This window comes from Chlamydotis macqueenii, chromosome 1 (genome assembly GCF_036417535.1).
Source record: "Chlamydotis macqueenii isolate bChlMac1 chromosome 1, bChlMac1.mat, whole genome shotgun sequence".
Classification (NCBI taxonomy): domain Eukaryota; kingdom Metazoa; phylum Chordata; class Aves; order Otidiformes; family Otididae; genus Chlamydotis; species Chlamydotis macqueenii.
In genome coordinates this window covers 61,606,046-61,632,759 of record NC_141556.1, presented here as the reverse complement: position 1 = coordinate 61,632,759, position 26,714 = coordinate 61,606,046, and the positions used below count along the sequence as shown (strand labels likewise).

Here is a 26,714-nt window from a genome sequence, read left to right as displayed (position 1 = left end):
CTAACCCACCCAGAAGCAAACAGACACTTCTCTGTGAAGAGCGTACCTTTCACTAGCCTGCTATTTAACCGGTTTTATTTTTCTGCACAGACTTTAAAATGGCCTAAAACAACTGCTAACTTGGCAAATATCCTAAATTTGCTAGTATTCCAGCTCAATGCTTTCATCTCAGTTACAGCTACAAATGGCAAGTGTGAAACAGAACATGTGTTAAACTTCTATTTTTAAACTTATGGGATTTTTTGCTCGTATACTTTCTTGTAAGAATTTCAGCAGCAGGAAACGCAACCATCCCGTCTGCCCCACTTGCTTCCTCCAGCTTTTCAATCTTTCCTCAAACGTGACTGTGTTTTGTTTACATCTCACTTCACCGTAGCAAAGGGAAATAGTAATTGTAGAAGCTTAAGTAAGAAATGCAGGTGATATGAGAGCATTCAAATAGTAATCATTTTTACTTGAGCCATTTTTGTGAAAGGTGGACAATGAAGATGAACATACCCTTGCCATGTTGTGTCCACATTCAGTTTTTTAGGTCTGAGAGGAGCAAAAGCCACCTGCTCGTTCACATATCACATTTTTACCAAGCACGTTAACATTGCCTTTCAACCAATGCAGAGCAATAACAGCTGCAGTTTTCACCATGCTATTAGAAGTGAATCAAACCTGAGATTAGTTCGCTTCTGTTTCCTTCCCTCAAAACCTTAACATTATAGCAAACTGTGGGAACACTATAGAAACCACAAAATAGCAAGAAAAGGAAGATTATTTTTTTTTTACAGCTGACAGCAGTAACATTCCCCTATGATATGCTTCCTGGTGTCTACCACACGTGGGGGGCAGGAGGGAAGGTGTCACTGCAAGAAAGCATTTGTTACCTCTCAGAACACCCCCAGAATGCCTCCCATCAACACAAGGCATGCAAGCAAATCCAGGGTTGCTGGCGCAGCAACAAAGCACAACCAAGGGAATGGAATGTGTAAAAATGCTGGACAAAAAAGGCACACTGGTGTAAATTCCCTAACGCCTTCCCTTGCCCCCCTAGACATGCCTGCTTGTTTTCACCTGTAAGATGTTAAAAAATTTATAACACACACTCATATTTAGGGAGTTTTGCAATTAATGCAACTCGTGTTCTTTCCTTGTCCCCAGTCACCCAAAATATTAAGGCTTACAGGGACCAGAGATAAGGTTCAAGCATTTATTTTTGTAATAATCATTAAATATTTTTATCACAAAAAAAAAGTTCCACAGTTCATTAAACTCTTCTTTTAGTGACAGACTATTCTCTTCCGTGTTTTTGACAGAGCAGAATGAAAACTTCTTCTTGCTTTGGTGTTCAGATGAACTGTACTGCCAGAATGAATATAAAGAGACACTGCCCTTTAAACGCTCAAAAATCTCTTTGAAGTCAGTAATGTAACAAGGTTAAAATAAGTAATGCAGAGAGCACCGAGGTGTACAGCTCAAGTTCTCTGAAATCCTTATGAAAATTACACTTTTAAAAGTTAAAGAAGAGCATTCTACTACGGAAAAATAAATAATACACTTTAAAATTCTCTCTTAAGTTCACATCATATGTAATGGGGTTGTTTTAAAGGAATATAACCCTCCCATAATGATTTTTTTTCATGCAACGTTGATTATTTCAGTAAGTCATGCAATATAAACAAGATTTTACTGCAGCTAGCTGTTGTAACATAGCTTTGTACAGAACTTTGAATTGTAAGTTAAGAGAAATCATCTTGAAAAAAAATGTGTGGTATGTGGATAACAATATCCAACCCAATTAAACTGTTCCTGCTTAACACAGGAAAATTAGGCAAACAGACTGACTCCTAGCCAGCTTTAAAAGAAGAAACATCACAGAGTTATAACAAAACATTAACAAATGCAATAATGCAGAACTGAATAACATAATATTATTATTTGCTGGTAGTAAGATGAAGAATCTACAGTGGTTTGGGTTTGTTTTTGTTTTTTTGAAACAGTGCATTGAAATGTCTGGAGTGTGAGAGGTGCTACACACACGTAACACCAAGTTTGGTTCTAGCTGAGCATTACAATAAAGAACTGAAGGCAAATCAGGGATATTTCTATCCACACATTTCATTATCAAGTTATGCTAAATATTTCTCGCACAGCTTCACCAAGAAGTCTCCTGATAAAATCAAATAAACTTCCTGCAAAACTTTATCTTTTTCTTCCAGCAAAACAGCAGGACTGTCATTTCAAGTATATTCATCTGTTTAAAGACACACACACACTTCAGGAGCGTTGCACATCAAGTTTGAAACAGGAACACAAGAAAACCATGAACATAAAATCTATAACCACCTCTGAGAACTTCAGACTGATTTCAAGCATACAGGAAAACTAGTTATGAAATTGTGCAGGTTAGATCAGAATACATTCTTTACTTTGCAAACGCGCTTTTAAAAATACGAAGATACTGCATATGAAATTCAATAGGTACTTGCACATAATACAGACAGGTTAAAAAAAAAACTAAACAAGAAAACTTTTGGTCACCAAAAGTTTGTTTACCTGACAATCATGATAGGTAGCAAGTGATATCCCCAAATGAAGTGAAGAATACCAAATGCTATGTATTTTGTTAATTAGAAGCTTTTAAAAACAGAGCCTTTAATAACTAAAATGTGAAAAATATTAATCATATTATGCCTTCTAAAATGGCTGGGGTGGGAAGTACCAGTTAAAAAAAAATTTCCTTTGGATGCAGAGAAAGGAAAGCATCCTTATTTTAAAACAACTATATAGAAGTTCTATAAAGTGCCTGTTTCAGGAAACACATCAACAGATGTTTTCCTTGTGCAAAATAGACATTTTTCAGCTCAAATCTTTGGAACAGATATGATACCCAGAGTTCACATTCATGCATTACCTGCAATTTCCGTAACTCACTTCTAATCTGCACTGCCAAAATTACTTGGCTTGATATAAACTGTCCACCACCCCCAATTCATCTTTCAGGGATTGAGCTAAAAAAAAAGTCATCAGAAAACTCTGGGTTTCGTTTTCTTATTTCTTAATTTTTCCTTCAACTCATCTGCCCATTGTGCGTGTTTACTTTTGACTGTAAAAGTCCATTGCTGAAGGCTATATGAAATACATTCTCTCCTAGGGAAGAGCAAAACCATATTGCATACCACTGTAAGACACTCAAAATTTTAAAAAGCAGCATTTAGGATCAATCAAAAGCCCAACAGACATCTGTCTCCACTTTGAAATGCAAAATGCAAAAGCTCTTGAAATGGCTTTATTATCAGAGAGCAGATATTTAAAGTGTTTTGAATCTTAAAAAGAAAGGTGCCTAAAAGTTAACAAAAAGAAGCAGCCCAAGTTACTGCCACTTTCGGTTTTAGGCTCAGACCCCCCAAGCACAGACATTACAAGAACAGAAACTGCACAGACAGGAGAGAAAGCCCATCAGCCTGAGCCTGTCTGCGCTGCGATCACTGCAATGCAGCAGAGCCACACAGCTAGTTCAGTTACAGGGAAGGCTCCAGCTATGGCAGCAAGGGAAGTTAAAATGCGTACACCATCCCGCTCAGCCTCACCGTAAACTGGTTACTAACTGTTTATCACTGAAATATTAATACTGGATTGAAGCTTTTCAGTGCCAAGATCCATTACAGGCTCCAACCAGCACGCTGAACAGGGCCAGAACAGAGAGCATAGGCGTCTCTTTGTAAACCACAAAGCTGCAAATCGACATTTCCAATGAACAGACAAAAACAACCACCCCAGAACACCACCAGTCCTTCCCTTCAAACTCACCCTCCCTCCCAGCCTGCTACTATTTTGGCAGTTCATCATCTCTTCTGTACATAAGAGGAATTTTCACATCTCCAAGCAAGAGAGGAGAAAATAGGTACAATGTTTATGACAAGTATAATTACACCTTAATTGAGATAACAGATTTAAGTGATTTAAATACAATACATGTACATTTTAAAAAAAAAAAAATTGCCCATTTTAGAGAGAAGCAGCCAAGTGCTTATTTGATCTGAACTGTCTCTTGTAAGAAAGGTATTCTGAATGTACCAGTGCACAGCTGTTCTGACCAGCCAGGAAGTTCATGCTGCAAAGGAGTCCTCCTTGGATAAAACGTGTAATCAGGCTCATAGTTCAAGAGACAACTCAGTGATGCCATGTAGATATCTGCAAATCTAGAGAGACGTCTTAGGAAATAAGTTGGATTCTCATCAGTTCTGAATAAGCTTCCAAACTGTGCGTTGAATAAATTCCTGTTCATCTCCCTGTCCCCCAAAAAAAGAAAATGAGAATGAAATTAATGTACCTGCACACATCTCTTTACCAGCTAGCATCCAGAACCTGAAGCAAACAGTTCCTATGCATTATTGTCTTGCCATTGCACTTCAAACCACTTAAATGCAGACATAAGAAATTTTTGCACCTCTTGCACATATGTAGCCCAGATCTAGCAATCACAGTAGTGAACAGAAGAGCTTCACACTTCTCCCACTACAACCAGTGACAACTTGCTTCTGACTTCAGAAACATAACATCTCCAGCTTTCCTTTCTAGAGATTGTGAAAGAACACTTTTGCCTTCATCTAAATCCTAATGACATCCACTTGTTCCAAAGGTAAAAGACTTTAAAAAAAAAAAAAAAAAGGCAAAGATTTGGCTTAATGTACACAACAAGCTTAAATACATCTTGGAATTAACTTCTGTTATCAGTCACTGCCAAGTATCATTCCATTTCATTTACTTCCTCATTTCTGGGGCAGGCTGCTGGTGGTACAGCTGTTGGCCTTGCCAGCTGTGCACTTCACACACCCTGCATTTAGGGACTGCTCCTTCATGACAGTAGATTTTTAGGAGTTTTAGCCCTATTACCTATCTCTGTGATGAGTCCGTTGCTAAATCCAGTCTAGTGCAGAGCCCAGTTTCTGTGTATTCTAAAATATATTGTATGTAAACTGAAGAAATAATCTAAAAAAACTGAAGTCTTGATACAGAAACACATTTTTAAAACATGCAGAAGTAAAGCTGTGTGATCAATAGCAACAGTGACAGCTGAACAGAGGGACAGGAGAACTGAGATGAGAAGGATAAGTATTTGATATGATGTTACACTTTCATGCAGAAAACTAACATCTGTTCCAAAGAAGAGGAACAGGAAAAGGGGTTCATATGCACGACGTATCAGAGGGGAGAAGAACTACATCAGAGACAGGTTCAATATTGCTTTATACAGATAATTTTCTAAGGTCTGTAACTACCAGGGAATATAAACCAGGGATGGAGAGAAATTCTGAAGAAATCTGTGGAAGACATTGCATAGAACATTTGGCTACTGCGAAACATTTTGCAAACTCTTCATCTCCCATATCTTACCTCATTTCCTTTCTTTCCTTCTTCCATTCTTCTAAAATCATTTGTGCATCAGGATCACGGTGAACCTGGAATGTAAAGTATGGATGACAGGTAACTAAGGATGCCCTCGTAAACGTCTTTCCATTAATAAACCCTTATCAGCTAAGAGGACAAGAGCATGCTTCAGAAATCAGTATGCAGAAGTTATCCACATGCATTTTAAACAATCGTAAGCAGGAATCAATCCAGGCTGACCAGTGGAGGAAGTGGACAACATTTTGAGAACATTCTTATTAACTAGCCACACAAATAATAGCATTTATTTATCTACAGTTAAACTGGTGAACTTGAAGGAGACAGAAAGCACTTGCAACGCCAATGTCCAGCACTTAGAAACTTGGCTGGATTCCCTCTGCTATACAGAGCCGATTATACACACACAGAACAAACCTGCATGTGCTCCAGTAATCCTGTTAAGGTTTGCAGCCAGGTCATGGTGTGAATGTACTTCTCTGTATTCATGATTTTAATCTCTGATCGTAATTCTGGAATAATTGCACCGGTACGCCAGCCATGCTTCAGGGTCAAATCCTATTTACCAAGAATTACAAAATACAAGTATTAGTCTTAAAAAGAACTATTTAAAAGAACTGAATAATTTTACCATTGTTTATCGCAAAGGGGCACTAATTTAATTGCTTCTTACGTATAAGCAGAAACATTAAACAGTGGGACTTAACTGTGTCAATAGACAACAGAATTTAATTTTAGAGTAAGCTTCAAATCCCACATTTTTAAAGAGAGAGAGATAAAGAACACATAAGCACTTGCAAATAAGCATTCATTCACTGGGTTTAAAACAAACAGTAGGAAATTCCTCTTGTAGATGAGACCTCTGCTGCTGTCAGAAGTATCTGGAGGAAATCGTGTGTTGGGTTTGTGGTATTTACCCATACACTCAGCTGACAGAAGGGTACTATCGTGACCCCAGCTATCCAAGCTCCTCCTGAGAAGTACAGGATGAGGCAGCTGCCACCTGTGCTCTTTCCTCCATTCTGACAGAGAGGAACAGAGCTGTGTCCTCCTTCCCTTGGCCTTCAGCCTTCTGAAGCACCCAAACTTACTTTTATTTTTAAAAGCAGACTGGGGCGAAAACGTTGACATCTGCTGCTGCTGAAAAGTGTTACCACAGCTTGGCAGTGGAAAGTCATAGCCGGGCATTCATACACAATTCAATTACAAAAGAGCTGAGTTGTCGTCACTTACTCTAAAGTAACAGTTAACAGTACATTTCTTTGTAAGGTAGTAAGAAAATGCCTGGATAGTGAGGCTACAAACTATAGCAAGACCTCAGGGAAAACAGGAAGTTTACAGTTAGTGACAGGAAGATCACCTCCTGCCATCCAAAACAGAAGTTCATTCAGGTCTTATTACACTTGGTAGTAAATGTCATCCAAATCAGCCACATCCTGTAGCTCTGGATATCTGTGTTTACTCTCCATTACATCTGACACAATCAGTATCTGGATCAGGAATACAAACTCACATTCCTGAGTGCACTTTGTAAACAAGTTAAATGCTACAAGTCAGGTGGAAAATATGGTTGGCCTTTTACAGCACCAACTTCCCTCACTGCAAGAAAAGCAATATGGCTTAACTACCAACTCAAATTTTGTTGTATTCAGAAATCACAAATGAAAGTGTGTTACATTGAATAACTGGGGAAGAAGAGAGGAAAACTAACATAAAGCCTCATCTTTTATCCTATTTTGTCAAAGTCAACTACTTACTGCCAGGTCACTGTAAATGTGATCACCAAAGTAGAGAACCTTAGAGCCCCTCCAGCCAGTAAGCTTCAGAAATTCATACAAGTTACCCTGAGGAAACAATGACACGTACATTGTGGCAGCATGCAAGTTGCACCCTCACAGTCATGAAGAAAATAATTTAGTACACCTCTAAAATATTTTTCATATCAAGAATCGTGTCTTCAAGTTTACGTATTATGATTATGAATCTCAAATTTTACAGAAGATTTCAGTAATACTATCACTTCAAGAGGCAAGTAAACTGCATACATACAATACCAACAATCAATTTGTATCACTTCAATCATTAAAATACTCTCCTAAAAAACATAACTACTTTTTAGAAGCCTTTACGACATCTAAAGGAGCCCATGATTCTAGGAAATAGGTACTAAATTTGAACTGAAAGAGTTTATTGAAAGCTTACCTGTTTGTAAATCTGACCTTTCTGCAGCTTGTGAATTTTGTCCCAAAGCAACACTCCCCTTTCATTCACCTTCCGAAACGGTCTAGAATAGAATCATACACAATTGTTACATTGCTGTAGAAATTCTGTCACTTTTCAGGAGGAGATTAAAATTTTAATATTAAAAATACTCATATTTCAAAAGGAAAACATGCTTTCTAGTATCTGAACATTTTGTAATAGACAGAAAAAGTAAAGCTCAACAACTTCAGCTTTAGCCAAGGAAATGCAATGTATCTGTCCACTGTACCTATGATGTTTATAACTGAGTTTGAGAACAACTGTTGAGAACTAAGGCAGGGATCCCACACAGAGAGGAAGAAACAGTGTGAATTGTTTGCCCTCAAGAAGGAGGGAAGAGAATACAAAAGAAATGAAGATGTGTAAAAATCTTGCTCAATACCTCGTTTTGTACAACGAAACAACTGAAGAAGAAGGGGCGGAGGACGTACAGCAAAGTCCTTTTTAAAATTAAAGGGAAAAAAATCCCACCTCCCTCTACCACACTTCCAAATCCTAAGTACACAGAAAGGAATAGGTCTTTTTCAAGTCTAAGAGTAGTGCATCTGCATTACAAATCTGTTTACTTAATTGAACAACTAGTCCAAATATTCCAATCTGGCAGCCAGTCTGCCCTTTAAATATCACGTGTGACTAAACAAAACCAGAAGCAATTAAAGACATTTCCAGATACGGGACTGATTCTAGAAGGCACCAAAATTTCCCAGGTTTATTAGGAAAGGAACACACTTCACCAACTTACAAGCTAAGATGTTAAAAATAGGTGCTGTGACCCTAACTCAATTCAGTAGACCTGTAATAGCTACTGGAACTTCCTTAGGTAAAAAATGGTAAATACTTGGACTTCAGAATTGGGTGTTGCTGCATTCTGTAATGATCTTAAAGAAGATTTCATCAAATATTATTTCATTTTACATTGCATCCAATCAAAAGATTTCATAACATGCTCTATAGCCTTATATGGCATAAGCTGCTTGAATTATTCTTCACTGACTAAATACTCACCTTCGCTTATCATTGAAAAAGTTTGGCTTCTCAGCCTGTACAATGACCACATCAAAGAGATCCCTCCAGTCCTTGCCAACTATGAACTTCATGCCTTTGTCCCTAAAAAAAGGACAGAGGGATCGATACTAACAGTGAAGCGCAACAGAAGTGCAGTTATCTGTGTAATATAATGAATTACATTCAAGAACCTCATCCTCCCCATCCTTTAAAAACATATAAGCAAACAACTTACACGAAGCTGCTGGGACTGTTTGTGATGAGAAACATCTTCTTGCCATGATCAGCCAGCTTTGCTAACACTGCACGAGTTTGTTCGGCGTAGCAGATGTATTTCTCTGTGAGGATTTGGGGAAAATACAGTATTAACGGAAGACGTTTTTCACAATAATTTTCTCTGCATTCAACCAAGGTTTCAGAACATGAGGTTATATTTCACAAAGGCACCTTAGGCAAGTGGAAATAACTCCTTCAAGCTTTAAAATGTAGAATTTGTAATCTTAAATAAGGAGGCCAGAAAGATCGTTATACTATCAGTGAAAAATCTTTCACAGATGATCTCATTAATACTCACCGATATCTGCTTCAATTGCTCTGTACATTATTCCTTTGATGTGGACATCCCTGATTGAATCCTGTCAGGAAAGCAACAGAGCACTAAGGAACTGAAAACTCTTTGCAAGTATAAAAACCACACTCACTGCACAGCAGCAATCATTTGTTTTTAAAGCAATTCCTTTCTCTGAATTACACTTTCAGCTTTACAGAAATGCCATGCGATGTTCACTATGTATACGTCACCATTAAACAAAAAGTAAGCCTGTCCTCCAAGAAACTAACTTACTACTTTTGGGCAGTAAAAAACTGAGCAGCACTGGGGCTGTTCCACATAACAACTGTGAAAGGGTGCTAGGAAGGGTGAAGTGGGGTGAAAGCCCTCTGCAGAAGCAGAGTTATCACAGATTTCTAGTGACCTTTGGAGCAGAACACATTCCTTTCCTCTTGCAAAAAAACAAAAAAAAAAACCACCACAAAAAACAAAACCCAAAAGCTTTAAGTCAGATAGATTTTAGATTATGATAACTCCCAAATCCTCTGGTTATTTAAAACAGAAATTTATAAGCAGATGAAAGAAGCTAAATGCTTAAGCAAAGTACTCATAAGGAGCTCTGAAATCATTCGGCAGCTCTCCTGAGACAGCTCTGCACCAGATCACTTTGTTTAGGACAATGGTACTGCCATTTTGGTACTTACATGAGGTATGTCCTAAAAATACTCCAAAAATGCCACTATAGGGCTTCCAAAATGTTAATAATGCTGGACAGTACGGAAGTTTCTACAAACACTTCAGCAGAAACCACAGGAACTAGCCTCCTGACTCTATGTAACCATAGGCAGAAGAGAAAATTACTCTGGAGGTCAAAAGTTTCTTAACATCTATCTGATCTACTTGGGAAAGTGAGAAATTCAGCATTCAGGTGCATCACATATGCTGAACAACTACACAAGTTTAATAAATGCCAACAAGGAGATAGGAAAAGGTTTTGGATTGAAAGCTTGTGCAGACTAATACCATCAACTTGAGCGTGACCTCTTCCGTTCTTAAATAATCATGATATAAAATTATCTCCTCTGCAAGATACATCCTGAGGAATGTAGAGGGTCAGATTACTCGAGTCATTACTACCAGATTTTTTTGGAGGAGGAAGAGAGGAAAACAGACAAAATAGATATGCCAATGCAAGAGACAGCAAATGATCGTGTACTAGCTAAGACACAGAGGCAGTACAACTCAAAGCTCCAAACTGGAATTCCCTGTAGCCTCTTAGAATTCCTGCTAGTGAGAAAAGTATAGGTTTAGTAACAATCCAAAGTAGCTGTATCAACGTACAAGAGCTTCTGCACTTGCCCACATCCACCCCTGAAACCTACAGAAAGAGCAACAGCCCTAGAATGTCAGATTTAAAACAAACTCTCAAATTATTCTATATTTCTTTTCCAAGGTCTGCCTTGATTTTACTTATCTTTTTATGGTTGTATAGCAATAACTACTCTATATAAACTATAAAGTTGAGGTATTTAACTGGAGCTGACACAACAGGTTGAAGCTTTCTGAAGTGCTCACAGAGAAGATGCACAAATGTAGAGGTTTACCCTAATTCTTCAAAGTTAGTACCTTGACATCTTTGTACAGATGAACAGGTTCATAATCTATGTTGTTTTTCAGAAAATATTCATTCACACAAGAAAGGAGTGTCATCTCTGGCAAGGAAAATATATCCATGAATTGCTTCATTGTATTTCCTTGTGAGCTCTACAGAGGTGGGAAGAAAAAAGAAGCAAAAAAAGGTCAGGCATTTCTCAGATTAGAGCACTTTCATTCATTCACTATAAACACTTCAGTTTAGTTGCAGATATTCAGCTTTTGCTGTCACTGTTCGCATTGCTTTAGATTTTTTTTTTTGAACTAACAGACTTTCAATAAAATAACACAAAAGCGCTGGCTTTATTTTAAATATCAACCATGACTCATTACTCTTAAGAGCAGTATTTTAATTCATAAACACATAAAAGAGAGCACTGCACTCAGCTGAAAGTCAAGAGAAGAACTTAGAGGCCTTCACTGGAAGTCTGCACTTCCATGAATAAGAGGCACTCTTACTATTTTGATGGGAGTGTGGAAATTTTGGGTTTGGGGGTGGGGTTTTTTGGTTTTGTTCTGGTTTTTTTTTTTTAGTAAGCAGAATACTAATTAGGACTGCAAAAGAATTTACCTCCTTGATGTTTTTTACTAAAAAGAGAGCACTGTTCTTCATTTGGGAAAGAGGAAGGAACCCACCAGCAAGAAGATCAACTTTTCCCACAAAGTCAAATCCTAAACTGAATAGCTTTATCTTTTATCATTCATCTTTTTCCATATCCTCTTACTGTCACTCTGCCAGCCTGTCTGCAAGAGATGCCTCTGTACATTACTTGCTGCTACATCAGCTAAGCCATTTGACCACCAGGAAGAAGTACACAGCCAGGGTAAGCCAAAAGATATGGTTCACTTCCCAGCCTTTATCAGATTTGCTGTGCAACACTGAGCAAGTTACTTGATTTTTCCACGTTCCGCTTCTCTGTGTATATGACTGGGCAAGGAAACAGTGATAGAAGAAACTATCGCCAGTGGGAGAAACTTTGGAGGGCAAACTCCAGATTTAGCACTATAACTCAATCATGTATTTGGAAAATATAACTGCTACCAAGAACAAAATGCAAACACCACTATCCCCAGTCAAAAAAAAAAAAAAAATCATTTCTAAAGAGAAGTTTCTGTTTTTACCTTTCCATAAAAGTCACTCATTTGTTCTAAAGGGACATGGGAACCATCATACATTGCAATGACTTCTTCATCTGGGACCACACTGAGGCCTCTGGAAAACAATATTAGCTTCAGTTCAAAAGGCAGAATAACATTTTCAAGTAATTACCGAATGAAAGTATTGGAGCCTATTAAAATACTAATAATGTCATAGGAACACTTTCATCTGTAAGTTAAAACAGCATCTTTCCTTACAGAACAAGTAACATTTTAACAGGCTGACGCACACGGAACACATTCCAATTTTAAGTCCTTTTTACTTTCTTACGGGAAAACAGCTAATTAGTCTCCACTGAAACTATGCCTCAAAGGTTTGCAAGAACTAGTTAGAGCTTCCAGTTTCTTAACACAAAGTAATTCCTCAGTCTGCCTTTGTTTCATACAGCACTGATGATTTGATAGTGTTTAAACCAGATTATTCTGCAGCATGACCTTGAAGGCTCAAGGGAAAGAAAAACATATACAACCTTTAACTAAATAAGAATTCATTTTAAACTGTATCAACAGTTCCATTTCCCAAAATTTTGTATTACTTGAAGGATTTTTAGCAAGTAACTAAAATATAAAAATAGAACAACAAATAAGGAAGAAGGAGGCATCATCTTTCCCTAGCGTTTATCAACTACTAAGAAATTAAAGGCTTTCTTTGGGTTTGGTTTTGAATGTTTACAGTATCAAGCATCTTTCACTAAAGCGTCTAAAACACTGCAGGCATGCAAACATTCTCACTAGAGGACACAGAATTGCTGAGGTTTTGCTTAAGATTAAAGAACACAAATGCAAGCCAGATCATCTGGTCCCTTTTTTCCAAGCCTACTTATGGTGTTTTGCAGCCTTGTAAGACAAACAGTTATTTCAATGCCTCCCTTTCTCGGTCTTACCCAGAAGTGCTGCGAGGCTTTTTTTTTAAAAATAATTAAATAACTAATTAACAAGCCTAGTACTTTCACTGTTTAGTGTCCACACCAGCTTTGCAGTGGCAGGAGGCGATACATGAACTTCCTCGGGGCTGCTATGGTAGCAAGAGTCCCAGGTTAACCAGTTCCTTTACTGCACTTCTCCATGCTACATCGACTTGCACATAGCTCTGTGCTCCTGCTGGTAGGACTCCAGCATTCAAGGTAGTACTGTGCATCAATAGGGCAGATAACAATTTGGGTTTGTAACACACAGAGTTGAGAGTCACCCACTCCACAGCAGGATACACAAAGAAATGCAAGCAAAATGTTAAACACATACCAAGTAACACAATCAGAATTAAGGAGGACTGACTCATCTTCTAGTCTGTGGACAGCTATGCCAAGGGGTATTTGAATGCTGCTAAAGAATATGCTTGTAGATCAGCAGCTACTGAAGCAGAAATCAAGAGAGGACAACAGGCATACATGAAATCTAGAGAGGAGAGACAACCATGTAGGCAAAGGTGCAGACTGGTTTTACCTAAAGACCCACAGTCTTGACACAGTTCACTGTCCAGCTGCGTAACTACAAAATGTCTTTTATTCCACTCATGGCATGAACAGATGGCACTAAAAGCATCACAGTTCACCTACAGCAGTGCTCCCATTGCTGCTCTTGGAGACATGCGTTGTTAGAGGGATACCAGAACTGCTCACACCTCTCAGTGCAAATGAGGCTGTACGCTTGGGCAAGTCCTGCTGCCTTCAGCGATGTAATTGTCCTACACACGTACCGAGCACACGGAAGGTTAAAACTAAGAACTACAGATATGCAGCAACTGACAGTAAAGCTCAGTGCTGGTATAGAAGAGAAAGGTAATCTTATTTTAAACAAAATTAAGAGGAAGTATTGAGTGAAACGACAGCTGAAACTCTCTCCCTCACACACACTCACAAGTACCAAGACATGTGGCCTGGCAGTCTGTCCACAATTACTTTGAGTGAAACAGAGAGTAAGGGACACCAGCTCCTCAAAAAAATCTCAACACCTCTCCAGAGTTTTCTTGATCGGTCATCACGTGCTGGCTTCAGATGTGCCTTTTGTACTAGAGGTTGACAGCAACGGTGATCTTCCATCTCTTCATTCTGTCCCACTCCGAGTCATAAGGCAACACTGCTGATGGACTCACCACCCATTCATCTTCTCATCTAGGTCACTACACAGCTCCAGTCATACCACTGTTCCTCCTGACATCTTCTCTCAAAGCCTTCAGTCTCTTTTTTGCTCCCCCTACCCCCATATGGCTGTTTGGAGGAACAGCATGCAGATGTGATGATATCTTGATGACCAGCTGATCCAGGTACCACCAACACATGTCACCTTTTTGTCCCTTCTATCAACACTTCTTCCAGTGTTCTCACACATACACATTTCCATTCAAACCTGATTCATACCAATCTTAATATTTCCACTACATATCTCTACAGATAAATGTATCTTTGATTACTTCACCTAGCCTTTAATCTAGCAAACTAGCATCCTTCACAGTGAAAAATGTAAAAATCTGACAGCCTTTTTAAATGAATCTTACAACTAGCGACCCTCACTCTGAGTTCCCTGGTTCCCTCCTAGCCCTGCCTAAATTATTCCTTTGAAAACCACAGGAACAGGTTTTGTCAGTTGAAATATACAATAATTATTCTGTATCAGCATGTATAAAACACACAAACAAATGGCAGGACGTTTCACTTGGACTCTGATGATATATACAGAACACACATTGTTTTGGCAGCTTTACATAGCCGCTTTGTTGACAGAACGAGCCTAATGCTGGACCCACGCCATCTTGTTTCCTCTTTCACTTTCCTTCCCTTCCTCTCCTCTCTCCCAAAGGGCACCTCAAATGAAGTCATACAAGAACAGACTACCGACTAAGGTTCAATCACCTATCTACTCAACTGGCAAACAAAAAGAAGTAATGAGTGCACTATCATCCTTTCATACTACTATACACGCTTCCATGCTAGCCCCCATAGAAAATCACCTCAAAGTTACATTATCTTTTGGCCCTGAATGGAAACTTTTTGTCCAATGACATTGAGAAAGGTGCTCAAGCTTGTTGTTTGATTTAAAATACAGCACCAAGTGTGGTGTTCATGTCAGTCAAATGCAAAATGCTTCATTACAGCAAAAGGAGCCAGACTAAATCCTCTCCTGTCAAAGATCACATACAGTAAGTCTATAGCATGTAAGGAAGCACAGCACAGAGATCACTAATTTTACATCAGTTCAGTCTACTGAAAAAGCGTCAGGTTGTGCGGACACAAAGCACTTGTGCTCCAACCACATCATGCTTGCAGAATAGTATGTCCAAACTTAAAAGGTCTGTGCAAATACAGTAAGACCTCTCAAGTGCCTCTGCAACCACACTAAAGTCATGATAATGGGTGCTCTGCGACATCTATTTACATAGAAAGCAACAGCAGAGAAGTCATCAGCGTATTTTTAGATGTCTTCTAGCACAATTTAACAGTCGGAAACAAAGTGAGTCAGCACTATGTGACCAGTCAGCTTGCCAACTTCCCCAGCTCCAAACTGGGGAATCAGCCGTACCGTATCAGTCAGTAAACATGTGCACATGTCTGTGTGTACACACAGAGGGGCAAAGAAACCCCCTTCCAGTAGGACTGCAATATTCATTCATGTCCGTGCTTTTCAGTGCACTGTTCCTCATATGAACCTAAAATGTACACTAGTAAATGCAATTAAGAGACACAAAAAACAAGAGTATACATTTTTATTATAAATAGTAAACCATTTTACCTACCTGTAAACTGTTCCCAGCTGTATATAATGAAAAGCATCGATCTTCATTAATAATGCCTTCCATGGGGAAAAAGAAAAAAAAAAAAAAAACAACCTTTTATCACATCAACTATTTGACATGAAATTATAAAAATCAAAGCAACTCTATAATCTTTCAGTCTCGAGAACACTTGAGCACCTTCACTTCAACTTCCTTCATAGCTTCTAAAATACGTCATTAATGGCGTTCACCTAGGGTTTTCCAAATCACCAGGGAAACCTTGCCCAGTGACCTGAGCGAGGTCGGGAAGAAATATCTTTTCCTACTAGCAGATGACAGCTTCGATTTATTCTGTTGCACTCAAAGTCATCTTTCTCCCTTCCCCTGCCCACTATGAGAACAAAACACCCAAAATACTTTATACTTAACAGCTATTTAAAAAAAAAAATTAAAAAGTCAAGCTTGCCATCAAAGAGGAAAAAAATGAAACAAAATCCTTACACATCAACACAGAGTGAAAAGTTGAAAGACTTTAAAGCCTTATTTATTTTCTTTGGCTAGGTTCTCAGCACTACATAACTCATCACAAAGTTATTTATACATACCCGGTGCACATCATAATGAAGTCCTCTGATTGCAAAATTGGGATCGTAATCGTATTTTCTTATTTCTGCAGGATACTAAGAAGAGATGGCAATGATTTGATTTTAAATTCATAACAAAAAACAAATTTAAAAACTGTTTATGCAGAATTTTAAAAGCCTACATTTTCTATGCTTCTTGTTTCCACTAGTCATTAAAAGAGGCTTTTTGATAGGTTGGTGAGGTTTGCAGGAACATATGTGCACTGCAAGACAAGTCAAACATTTTTTCAAAATCCAAGGTCAACATTTTAAATCTAAGTCAAGCAGGGTACCTAAAGTTGGACATCCAGGTACTCTGGAGTGATCAACTTTTGAGTATTAGCCTCTTGTTCAAAAAGTTATTTCAATATATGCACCTTTGAAAACAAACCAAATTTTATTAACTTCATAAAATTTAATAGCTGAGTTACCTTGCATTGTGAAGTGTCACCAAGAAACAGACTATACAAACGCAGTTTCCAGCTCAACCTTCTAGCTAGAAACTCAAGAACATGGCCTGATCTACAGAGATACCTGAACATTACTGCTCACTTCTACTGAAAGTAAAATCAATACAATATCATCAATTAACAGGAGGAAAAAAAAAAATCTCTGGCATTTTCAAGAAAGAAGCACAGCTATGTGTTTCGACTCCCTAAGTGCGGATCATATTCCTGATCTTAGATTGTCATGTTTGAAATGTAGACCCCAGAGGTGTTTAAAGATGTGGTGCACTGCAAATAAACACCGATGAGAAGGAAGGAAGAAGAGAATTCACAACAGCTAGTGTTGCCTGGAGGAGCCAGGCTTCCCTAACAGGGACTTTCCCTGTGGTTTACAGGGTACAGTGGGTCACAAAGATCAGATTCTGAAAAGAAGTTGGGCATTAAACACCATCAGGGTGAGTCACTTCAGGAGAACACCACAGTGACCCAACTGGACAGCATTTGCAACATCTTGTGGTTTAGAGATGCACGTGAATTTAATGTCTGGGTCATGTATTCCTTCCTCAAGTTGCTATAGAGAGCACAGGCAGCTCTCACCTCTTGCTAGAGAGTTTTCTAACATTTTTCAGTGCAAGCCCATTTTCAGCAGACTGTAATTTTGTCCTGCTTTAAGCACAGGTTAGCCAAGAAAAAAAAATAGATTAGGAGTGTGCTTTGGGCTAAGAGTTTTGTTCATTTCTTTTTAAAAGGTAAAATGCTTCACTCATTTCTGACAAGGCCTGAGAAAACTATCATTCCTCTGATTAACCAACTGAAAGGTGATCCTTCATTTTCCTCCCAGAGGCTACAGCAATGTTAGAACTTGACAAGTGCATCTCCGAACATTCTCCACCTTCTCAACAATAGTCTCCATACACATATAGCTAATTTACAAGCCTTCGGGGGGGGAAAAAAAAGTAGATTATACAGCTTCAACAGAGGCTCTAGCTACTCTTAGGAAAAAAAAAAAAAATCAAATAAATCACAATTTCTCCACAAAGTTTTTATCTATGCTGAAGAGGAGTTGCTCTGCAATTGCTGTAGGTTGTGCCTGTATTGAGCGCAGGCATCCACAGTTAAAGAAAAAAGTCCTTTCTTCTAACTTCTGAACTATCATCCCTACCACCACTTCCAGAAAACACGAAGGAGGCTACTGATCTGAATGAAGAACAGCATCAAAAGCCTACCAGTGTGCTGGGAAGATGTACAGGTTTGGCCAGGGAACTTGAAGCAGAAAAAGAGACAAGGGAAAACATCAGGGGACGATACAGAATGCGATTAATTAAAAACTACAGTGTAGTGCACATGCTTCAAAGCAGCCACATCAAGCATGAACAAGGAAATTTATTTCTGATTTTTTCAAATTTCTGCATGCTTGACTTTCCTACTTTAATTTATTCTACTAGAAGGCTGTCTTTTCACATGCATGCCAGTACATATGAGAAAAAGATTGAGCCTATCTTGGCACACAAATCAAAGCTTCCTTACAAGCCAAACGCTATAATGATAAAAACTGCACTGTTTGCTAACCCCGCTCTTGGTAGGGAAAGATTTATCTGAACTGAAACAGCAGTCCAGATAAGGTGGCGCAAGGCTCGTACATTAGGAAAGAAATAAACCCAACAGCAGGAGTTTACATTCAAACACCTGCTGCCACCTCCAAGATTAGCATTAAATTGATGTTTATTCTCTTGGACACACTTCAAAATTCCTTGCTTCCTACACTGTATTTTGCAATTTCTGATGAATTACCTTACACTGCCATGACCAAAACTGGCCATCTTTTAGGTTGACTGTGACAGTCATAATGGGCAATACTATCTAGAAGCTCTTTCTAATGTTAAAGGCAAGAAAAACATTAACAGCATAAGCAGCTACAGAGACAGCATTAATACAAACTACTGTCCCCCAGTAAATCCCAACAGGAGAGGCTATATTTCAGTAAGTTGTCTCCAAATGTAATTACAGCTTCATTTACTAGAACCCACGATATTTTACTTGAGACAAAGTGGAAAGTTATTACTGCCTGAATTCATTCACATAGTAAAGACAGAGCACTGTTTCAATTATCATCTACAGGAATTAATCTTGACTGCTACCATAATGTTGATTTTTGCAAGAACCAGGCAGCTTTATTAAAGTATTTACACATTCTACAGAAATTGCCAGCAAGACATGCCAAAATCTTAGGGAGATCAAGTTGTGTATGCTTGTAGCACCCATGAAATTTTGTTTGTTCTTCCAGGGATATTTTTAGATGTTTATATATAGCTCCTAACCTTTAGATTCAAATTCGAAAGTAGAATAACACCACTTATTCAGATTTAGGTTGTATAAAATAAACAAGCAGTTTTATTATTCAAGTTACTCTGCAGACTTTTTATCTTTTATTTTCCTGCAAGTCCTACAGTTCAATAAACTTTGCCTCTTTCAGTCCACGTTTTCTTCTATCTTTTTTCCCTGCTTCAGCTTTCTAAGTCACCCATCTCCCTTCTCCCATTTCCAAGCTACGCAACAACCAGCTCCAAGCTGCCTGGATGTCAACTGGTCACCGACGCGAACATGCTGCTTGGTGAGGCAACAGGGCAGTGCTCCCTCTTAGGGGACTACTGAGCTGAACGCTTCCTTGGGTGTCTCCTGTAGCCAGCCTTTGATCACAGTGTCACTGCACAGGCTGCCCCTTTAGCTAACACGACTGAAATGCTGGGCACACACAGAGCACGTCGCAAGCACACAGGGCAAAGACCTCGTAAGAAGGCAGGCTAAAAATATTCCATGTGGAAATTAATCACTGCACTCATAGCGATGCATAAAACAGAGTAACGGTAACTTCAAAGCTTCTTATCTATTAGGGTGACTCCAATAACTGATAATGAGGAAAAAAAACAAACAAAAAAATCCCACTACCAAATTAAAAAATAAACTAAATAAAACTCTATTCCTTAACAAGTGTCAGATTGCGCTCTGCTCAAAACCACGGCTAAGAATAAACCATGACTTCCGTGGTTCACATCCAGCTGTTGCACAAAATATGTTACAAGGGAGCCAAGCTAGGACTGAGGCATGAGAAGATTAATTATGCCTCTCCCAGTTAGAAATTACTTATTATACTCTTTATTCATGAGTTTATTGTTATTGAATTTATTTTACTTACCCGATGTTCATTAATAAGAAGATCTCGAGCAGCATTGAAGATTAACGTGTGCAGATGTTTAGAATAGAAGACCAAGGTGTAGTCATAATCAAAACCATAAATTTCAATGTCTGACAGGCTCAGTTCATTGTTCGAAAAAATAGCATCTGGATTCAACATGTTACTCATAATTGAAGGAACCAACTCTGGGAACATGGGAGAAGGAAAAAAAAAAGTTAAAGCAGTTGTACCTATTAAAATAATGCACACTAATCAGCTAATCCTTAACAATAGGACACTATTGAAAATGCTGACCCTAACTTGTCTCGGTGACCCATAGTTTTTATTTAAAGCACACTTTTCTCTCTACATAGAGTCATAACATATTAAGTAACTTCAGGACCAACACCAAGGTCAGCATTAAGGATGTTTGTATATCTTGTTTAGAAAACTTGGAAGAGCACCATTAGGAGGCTAAACACTACCCTCCTGGAAGCACAAAACACAAGCATGTTTTCCTTCCTTTCCTTTCCATATGCTATCTTTATAACCCAGCCTTTCTTACCAGAGGGAAAAAGGGAAGCTTTCATCTTAAATCTGTGCTTGTAAGGGTGAGTTTAAAGGGAACATGTTTTGTTCGGTTACTTTCTACATATAAGTCTAGAACGAATTGGTCAAGCTTATCTCAACACCTTCAGCTCCGAGGACAGACACACTATGTGCTCCACCATGGCAGGAAACCATCTCAACAAAGCAGGCAGGCATGGGAAAGTCCAGATGTCTTAGAAAGATAGGGCTTATAGTACCATAGAATGGTTAGGGTTGGAAGGGACCTTTAAAGGTCATCTAGTCCAACCCCCCTGCAAGAAGCAGGGACACCTCCAACCAGATCAAGTTGCTCAGAGCCCCGTCCAACCTGGCCTTGAATGTTTCCAGGGATGTGGGCATCCACCACCTCTCTGGGCAACCTGTTTCAGTGTTTCACCACCCTCAGTGTAAAAAATGTCTTCCTTATGTCCAGTCTCAATCTACCTCCCTCTGTTTTAAAACTATTATCCCTCATCCTATCACAACAGGCCCTACCAAAGAGTTTCTCCTCATCTTTCCTGTAGGCCCCCTTTAGGTACTGGAAGACTGCTATAAGGTCTCCCCGGAGCCTCCTCTTCTCCAGGCTGAACAGCCCCAACTCTCTCAGCCTGTCCTCATAAGAGAGGTGCTCCAGCCCTCTGATCATCTCTGTGGTCCTCCGCTGGACCCTCTCCAACACCTCCATGTCCTTCTTGTGTTGGGGGCTCCAGAACTGGACGCAGTACTCCAGGTGGGGTCTCACCAGGGCAGAGTACAGGGGGAGAATCACCTCCCTTGACCTGCTGGCCACACTTCTTTAGATGCGTCCCAGGATGAGGTTGGCTTTCTGGGCTGCAAGGGCGCGTTGCCGGCTCATGTTGAGCTTCTCGTCCACCAGTACCCCCAAGTCCTTCTCCTCGGGGCTGCTCTCAATGCATTCTCCAGTCAGTCTGAATTTGTGCTTGGGATTGCCCTGACCCATGTGCAGGACCTTGCACTTGGCCTCAATGAACTTCATGAGGTTTGCACGGGCCCACCTCTCCAGCCTGTCCAGGTCCCTCTGGATGGCATCCCCTCCCTCCAGCGTGTCGACTGCACCACACAGCTTGGCTTCATTTTGAAAAATGTGGGCAAGTAGTAGAAAGGGAAATTACATTTCTTTTGTAAAAGCAACGTCTTAGACCACTGCACAGTTAATGGGCAGATACCAGAAGAAACTTATACAGATGCCAAATAACAGATGGTAATCTGAAACTATCCAACTTTAACAGATGCAGATATTCAAGTCACTTATTTTTTGAGAGAGAGACACAACAGCAATTTCACTGAATTTAATTCCAAGTTTCAAATAAAGTCCAGCATCTCTTTCACCAAAAAAAAAAGATCCCAGGAGTTCCCCATGGTTAAGCTGACATGAAAAGCTGTATCTGTCATTTCAGGGGATTTAAAAAAAATAAGCCTCAACCAAAACATTAGCTCCTACTATTTCCAGTTACTGCTTATAGTAATACAGGAGACAAATGTTACGCGCAGTTGAGGTAATAAAATAATCAAATGCAATCTGACACACTACTATTAAGGCAAATACTCTTTATTCTATAAAAAGGGCCATGAATCATTTAATTAACTTGAAGTCATAATCATAGTTGCAAGTGAACTTCCAAAATCATGTTACAACACCCACTTCTGTACTACAGTCAAAGTATTTTTTCAAAGGTCAATTGTGCAGCCTGGTTAGTCAACATTTGTTTTTAAAATAAAGGTATTTAGACATCTATGTATAGATATAGAGATAAAGGTATTTCAGATTAAAAAAAGCTTGACTAGCGCCTGCCTGGAAACAGACAGTATAAACACTTTGTTGCAATTAGACATTCTGGCTGGCAGACAGCATCTCAAGTGCCATAAACCTTGGGTCAAAAATCGGGACAGCTTTGTCATCTTAATACTGTAACTAAGTGAAACACGAATGGATTGCAAGCAGCCCTGAGGAGAAGGACTTGGGGGTACTGGTGGACGAGAAGCTCAACATGAGCCGGCAACGCGCCCTTGCAGCCCAGAAAGCCAACCTCATCCTGGGACGCATCTAAAGAAGTGTGGCCAGCAGGTCAAGGGAGGTGATTCTCCCCCTGTACTCTGCCCTGGTGAGACCCCACCTGGAGTACTGCGTCCAGTTCTGGAGCCCCCAGCATAAAAAGGACATGGACCAGTTGGAGGGAGTTCAGAGGAGGGCTATGATCAGAGGGCTGGAGCACCTCTCCTGTGAAGAAATGATGAGAGAGTTGGGGCTGTTCAGCCTGGAGAAGAGAAGACTCTGGGGAGACCTTATAGCAGCCTTCCAGTACCTAAAGAGGGCCTACAAGAAAGGTGGAGAGGGACTTTTGACAGAGGCATGTAGTGATACTACAAGGGGTAATGGCTTTAAACTGAAAGAGGTTAGATTTAGATTAGACATATGGAAGAAATTCTTCACTGTGCGGGTGGTGAGGCACTCGAACAGGTTGCCCAGAGAAGTTGTGGATGCCCCTATCCCTGGAAGTGTTCAAGGTCAGGTTGGACGGGGCTTTGAGCAACCTGGTCTACTGGAAGGTGTCCCCTGCCCATGGCAAGGGGGTTAGAACTAGATTATCTTTAAAGTCCCTTCTAACCCAAACCATTCTATGATTCTATACTTGAAGTCATGGGGTGACTTAAGCTGCAATAAAATATTCTGAATTATTCTACAAGTGCTTGCCTCGTCTTTTGCCAACAACCCACACCCACTTATTTTCTCTTAATGCTACCGTACTCTCTAAACCTCAGCTCTGAAGTATTTTTTAGGTGTGGTTTAGAATAAGACAAAGTTAATTCCAAAAACAGCAAAAGAAAAAAAGATTCAAAATAAAAGGCATTTCCTCTCTTCTTCCTATCCCTTATCCCACCCTCCAAAGTCCATAGCATTCTTCTGAGATCTCTAACATGGCTTCTTATTTCATTGTGAAATTCTGCCACTATTTTATGTTTGCAAATGCTACATTTTTGCACCCAGCACAGTGAAGCCCCAGTTCGTATAGGATAAGACTACTCTTTTTTGGGTTTGCTTTTTTTTTTTTTTTTTTTTTTTTTTTTAAGGCCAAAACATGCAAGACTAAAGCATTATCCATTGCCACTACAGGACAAACTTTCCCACTTGACACTGTGGAACACACACTGCCTTTCTCCTTCGGCTCTCTAAAAAGATCACGTAATTCAAGCACCTTGGTGACACCCTTCCCACCAGAGGAAGGGCAGAAGCAAGCAAGGTGCAAGCAAGTATTTCTCCCTCAACTCTGTGCCCAGCTGGGCTGAAGAGCAGGGCTTCCCAGAGCCGCGCACCCATCGCTAGCGTTCCACCCCGGCTTCAGTGCTTCCCAGCATTTTAATGAAACCACAGGCAAACCCGGAAAATAAATAAATAAATAAATAAATAGATAGATAGATAGATAGATAACGGCTTCTCCCCCTCGTCACCCCCGAACAGCGGTGGCCCCGGCGGGTCGGGCGGCCGGTGGTCTGAGGGGTTCGGCCCCTCTTCACAGTGGGGGAAGGAAAAGGAGGGGGGGGGCCGCCCCTGCCAGCCCAGCCGTCAGGACCCACCGAGGTGCTGGTCTCACCCGGCGCTCCCCAGTTTGGCGCTGGGAGAGCACTGGAGACCACCGGAGGGGAGGGCGCCCTGCTCCAGCAGCAGACAGCGGCTTCGCCGGGCGCGGCGGGACGGACCCACGGGTGTTCGCCACGGCGACCCACAAGGAGAAACCCCGCGGGGGTGGGGGGGGCTCGCACGGACACCCCACCCCACACCTCACCCCCTGAACCCTTCACGCTGCCGCAGCGGCTCGCCGCTCCTCCTCTCCCAGCCGCCAACGTGCATTTATTTGCCTCAAGAGCGGCTTGCAGCAGCGCAGGGAGCCGTCCCGCTGCCGCCCGCGGGCCCCGCTCACCCTTGGTGACTCTCTTGGCCTCCTTGTAGCGCGACCACAGGTAGCTCTTCATGTCGGGCGGCGGCGGCCGCCTCCGCTGCTGCGGGGCCACGGTGCAGTAGGGAGCGGCCGCCGCGGCGGGCAAGACCCGGCGGCAGCACCGCCGCCCTCCCGCCCGCGCCCGCCCCGTCGCCAGCAGCGACCGCGCCGCCACCGCTGCCATGCTCCCCACAGCCCCGCCGCGCCGGGAGCGCGCCGCGCCGCTTCCCCGCCGGCTGAAGTCACTTCCTCGGGCCCCGCCCCGGGGCCGCGCCGAGGCGGGAGGCGGGGCCGGGCAGGTAGCGGCGGCCGTAGGGCCCCGCCGCTCTCTCGCCTCGCCTCCGCAGCGCTGGGCTGCGGGGAGGGAACAGGGAGGGCGGTTGTTCGGTTCTACCGGGAAGCGGCTTTCTGAAGAGCTGACCGCAGCCAGGCGTGTCGCCCCTGGGGGGAGGTGGGGGCCTTGCCCTCCGGTCTGCCATCCCGGCCACGGACAGCAGCTTGCCCCCGCCGCCTGTAACCGCCGGCAGCATTTTATCAGGACTGCTGGGGGTTTATCACTCTGCTGAAGGTCAAGCGGGGCTGCCTGGGGAACGTACCCTGACCTCAGGCCTCTCGCCATGCCAGGAGCTGCCTAGGATTCTTTCACAACAAACCCCCCATCGACAGCAGATTTTTATTTTTCCAGCCAGCCTGCACTTCAGAAGTGCTGTCATAGACTCTACACCTGCTTACAGCCGTGATCCAAATAAGCTGGATATAAAATGTGCAATAGAAGGAATACCATGAAGTCCACAGAAGTCCTGTTTTGAGGCCATCTGCTTGTGAAACAGTTGCCACTGATAGATGCAGTCTGTGGCAGTCTGAGAACTTGAACCATATCTATTAATACTTACAAAAAAAAAAATACTAGATGATGCATGGATGAATAAGAACAAAGACCCACTTCCACAGCAGAAAGGTTATAGCTCCACATGCAGAATTCCTGGTGCACTCAGAAACTTTCTTTACAACAAAAGGAACATATTCTTTTTCCAATACAGTAAACATCAAACACAGCTTGTTCTTATGCCAACGAGATCCACACAACCCACTGTCACATATATCTGGAAGTTACTCAGCCATTCCTTCCCATATATCTCTAAAGCTGCAATCCTACACAAGTCTGAAGGATTTCAAACTAAATATTACTCTGAACACTCTTCTTTTTTAAAAACAAAGAATGATGCCCACCTTCCCCCCCTCCTTTTTTTTTTATAACAGGCAAAACTACAACAAACTGAAAGAAAAACAATGAACCTTGGATTTCAAAGCATCCGTCACTGAGTAGCTGCATGGTCAGTCCTTCCCACTGAGGCTGAGTTCTTGACTGACATTACAATTGTGATTGCCAAAAGTCTGGTACCCTATGGACTTCCCAGACTCAGTTACTTGTTGAGACCAGATACAGCTTTCATCAAAAGTTCCTACATTATCGTTTACATTACATTGTCATTTCATTATTGCAGTGTGTGATTCTGGTATGCATTACTATGGATCCGTCATGGTAAATTCTGGGAACAAGGGGAAAACAAGATTGTCAATACTTCAAAGAGACAAGGCAAGAGGAAAGACAACTTCGTAGAGAATTTCTAATCTGTTACTTGCTTTCTCTGATCTTTCTAGTCAGAGAAGATTTTTACAGAACTCTTTCACAGGTAAGAAAATGAAAACTCCCATTTACCTTTCAGCATCAGACTTTCCATGTACAACCAGAAAAAAAATACAAAACAAAACATTAAGTCATCTATGAAATTAGGAGACTTGGTGAAAGTCATTCTGAATTCATAGCATAGTTCTAGGTTATTGTAGGTCTTCTTGTTACCCCAACTCCTAATTAATCAATCACCTTCAACAAAGCAAAAATACATTAGAACTGGGCAGCTTTTTCACTCCAGCCTATGAGCTAATTAATCCCATGTGCAATTCAATTGAAATTAATAGAAAAAGGCACATTGTTCTTCTCCTGAACACAACCCAGCCTGGTCTCCAAGTCCCAAGACTATAAATATTGTGAACAATAGCCACATTGGTAGGTGAGGCATTCTCAAGGAAGAATTAAGAACCGCTCTGAAGGAGCAGTAACAGAGAAGCCATTTCCAGCAGTCAGTAGAAGTGTTACTGTTCTGGCACAAGCAGCAAGAGAATACTGCAGAGCC

At 40.9% G+C, this 26,714-nt stretch overlaps 1 protein-coding gene across 1 annotated transcript; it reads right to left on the bottom strand.

The window, feature by feature from the left end:
* Window positions 1–475: 475 nt before the first annotated feature.
* Window positions 476–24,703, bottom strand: NT5DC3 (5'-nucleotidase domain containing 3). Its single transcript, XM_086754358.1, has 14 exons — window positions 24,502–24,703; window positions 19,997–20,181; window positions 16,340–16,414; window positions 15,756–15,811; window positions 11,990–12,080; window positions 10,841–10,978; window positions 9,239–9,299; window positions 8,900–9,002; window positions 8,665–8,766; window positions 7,600–7,681; window positions 7,155–7,241; window positions 5,815–5,955; window positions 5,386–5,450; window positions 476–4,280 (listed from the first exon to the last, which is right to left on the bottom strand). The coding sequence occupies exons 1-14, from the start codon at window positions 24,701–24,703 to the stop codon at window positions 4,019–4,021; spliced, it is 1,650 nt and encodes a 549-aa protein (XP_086610484.1). The 3' UTR covers window positions 476–4,018.
* Window positions 24,704–26,714: the final 2,011 nt, after the last annotated feature.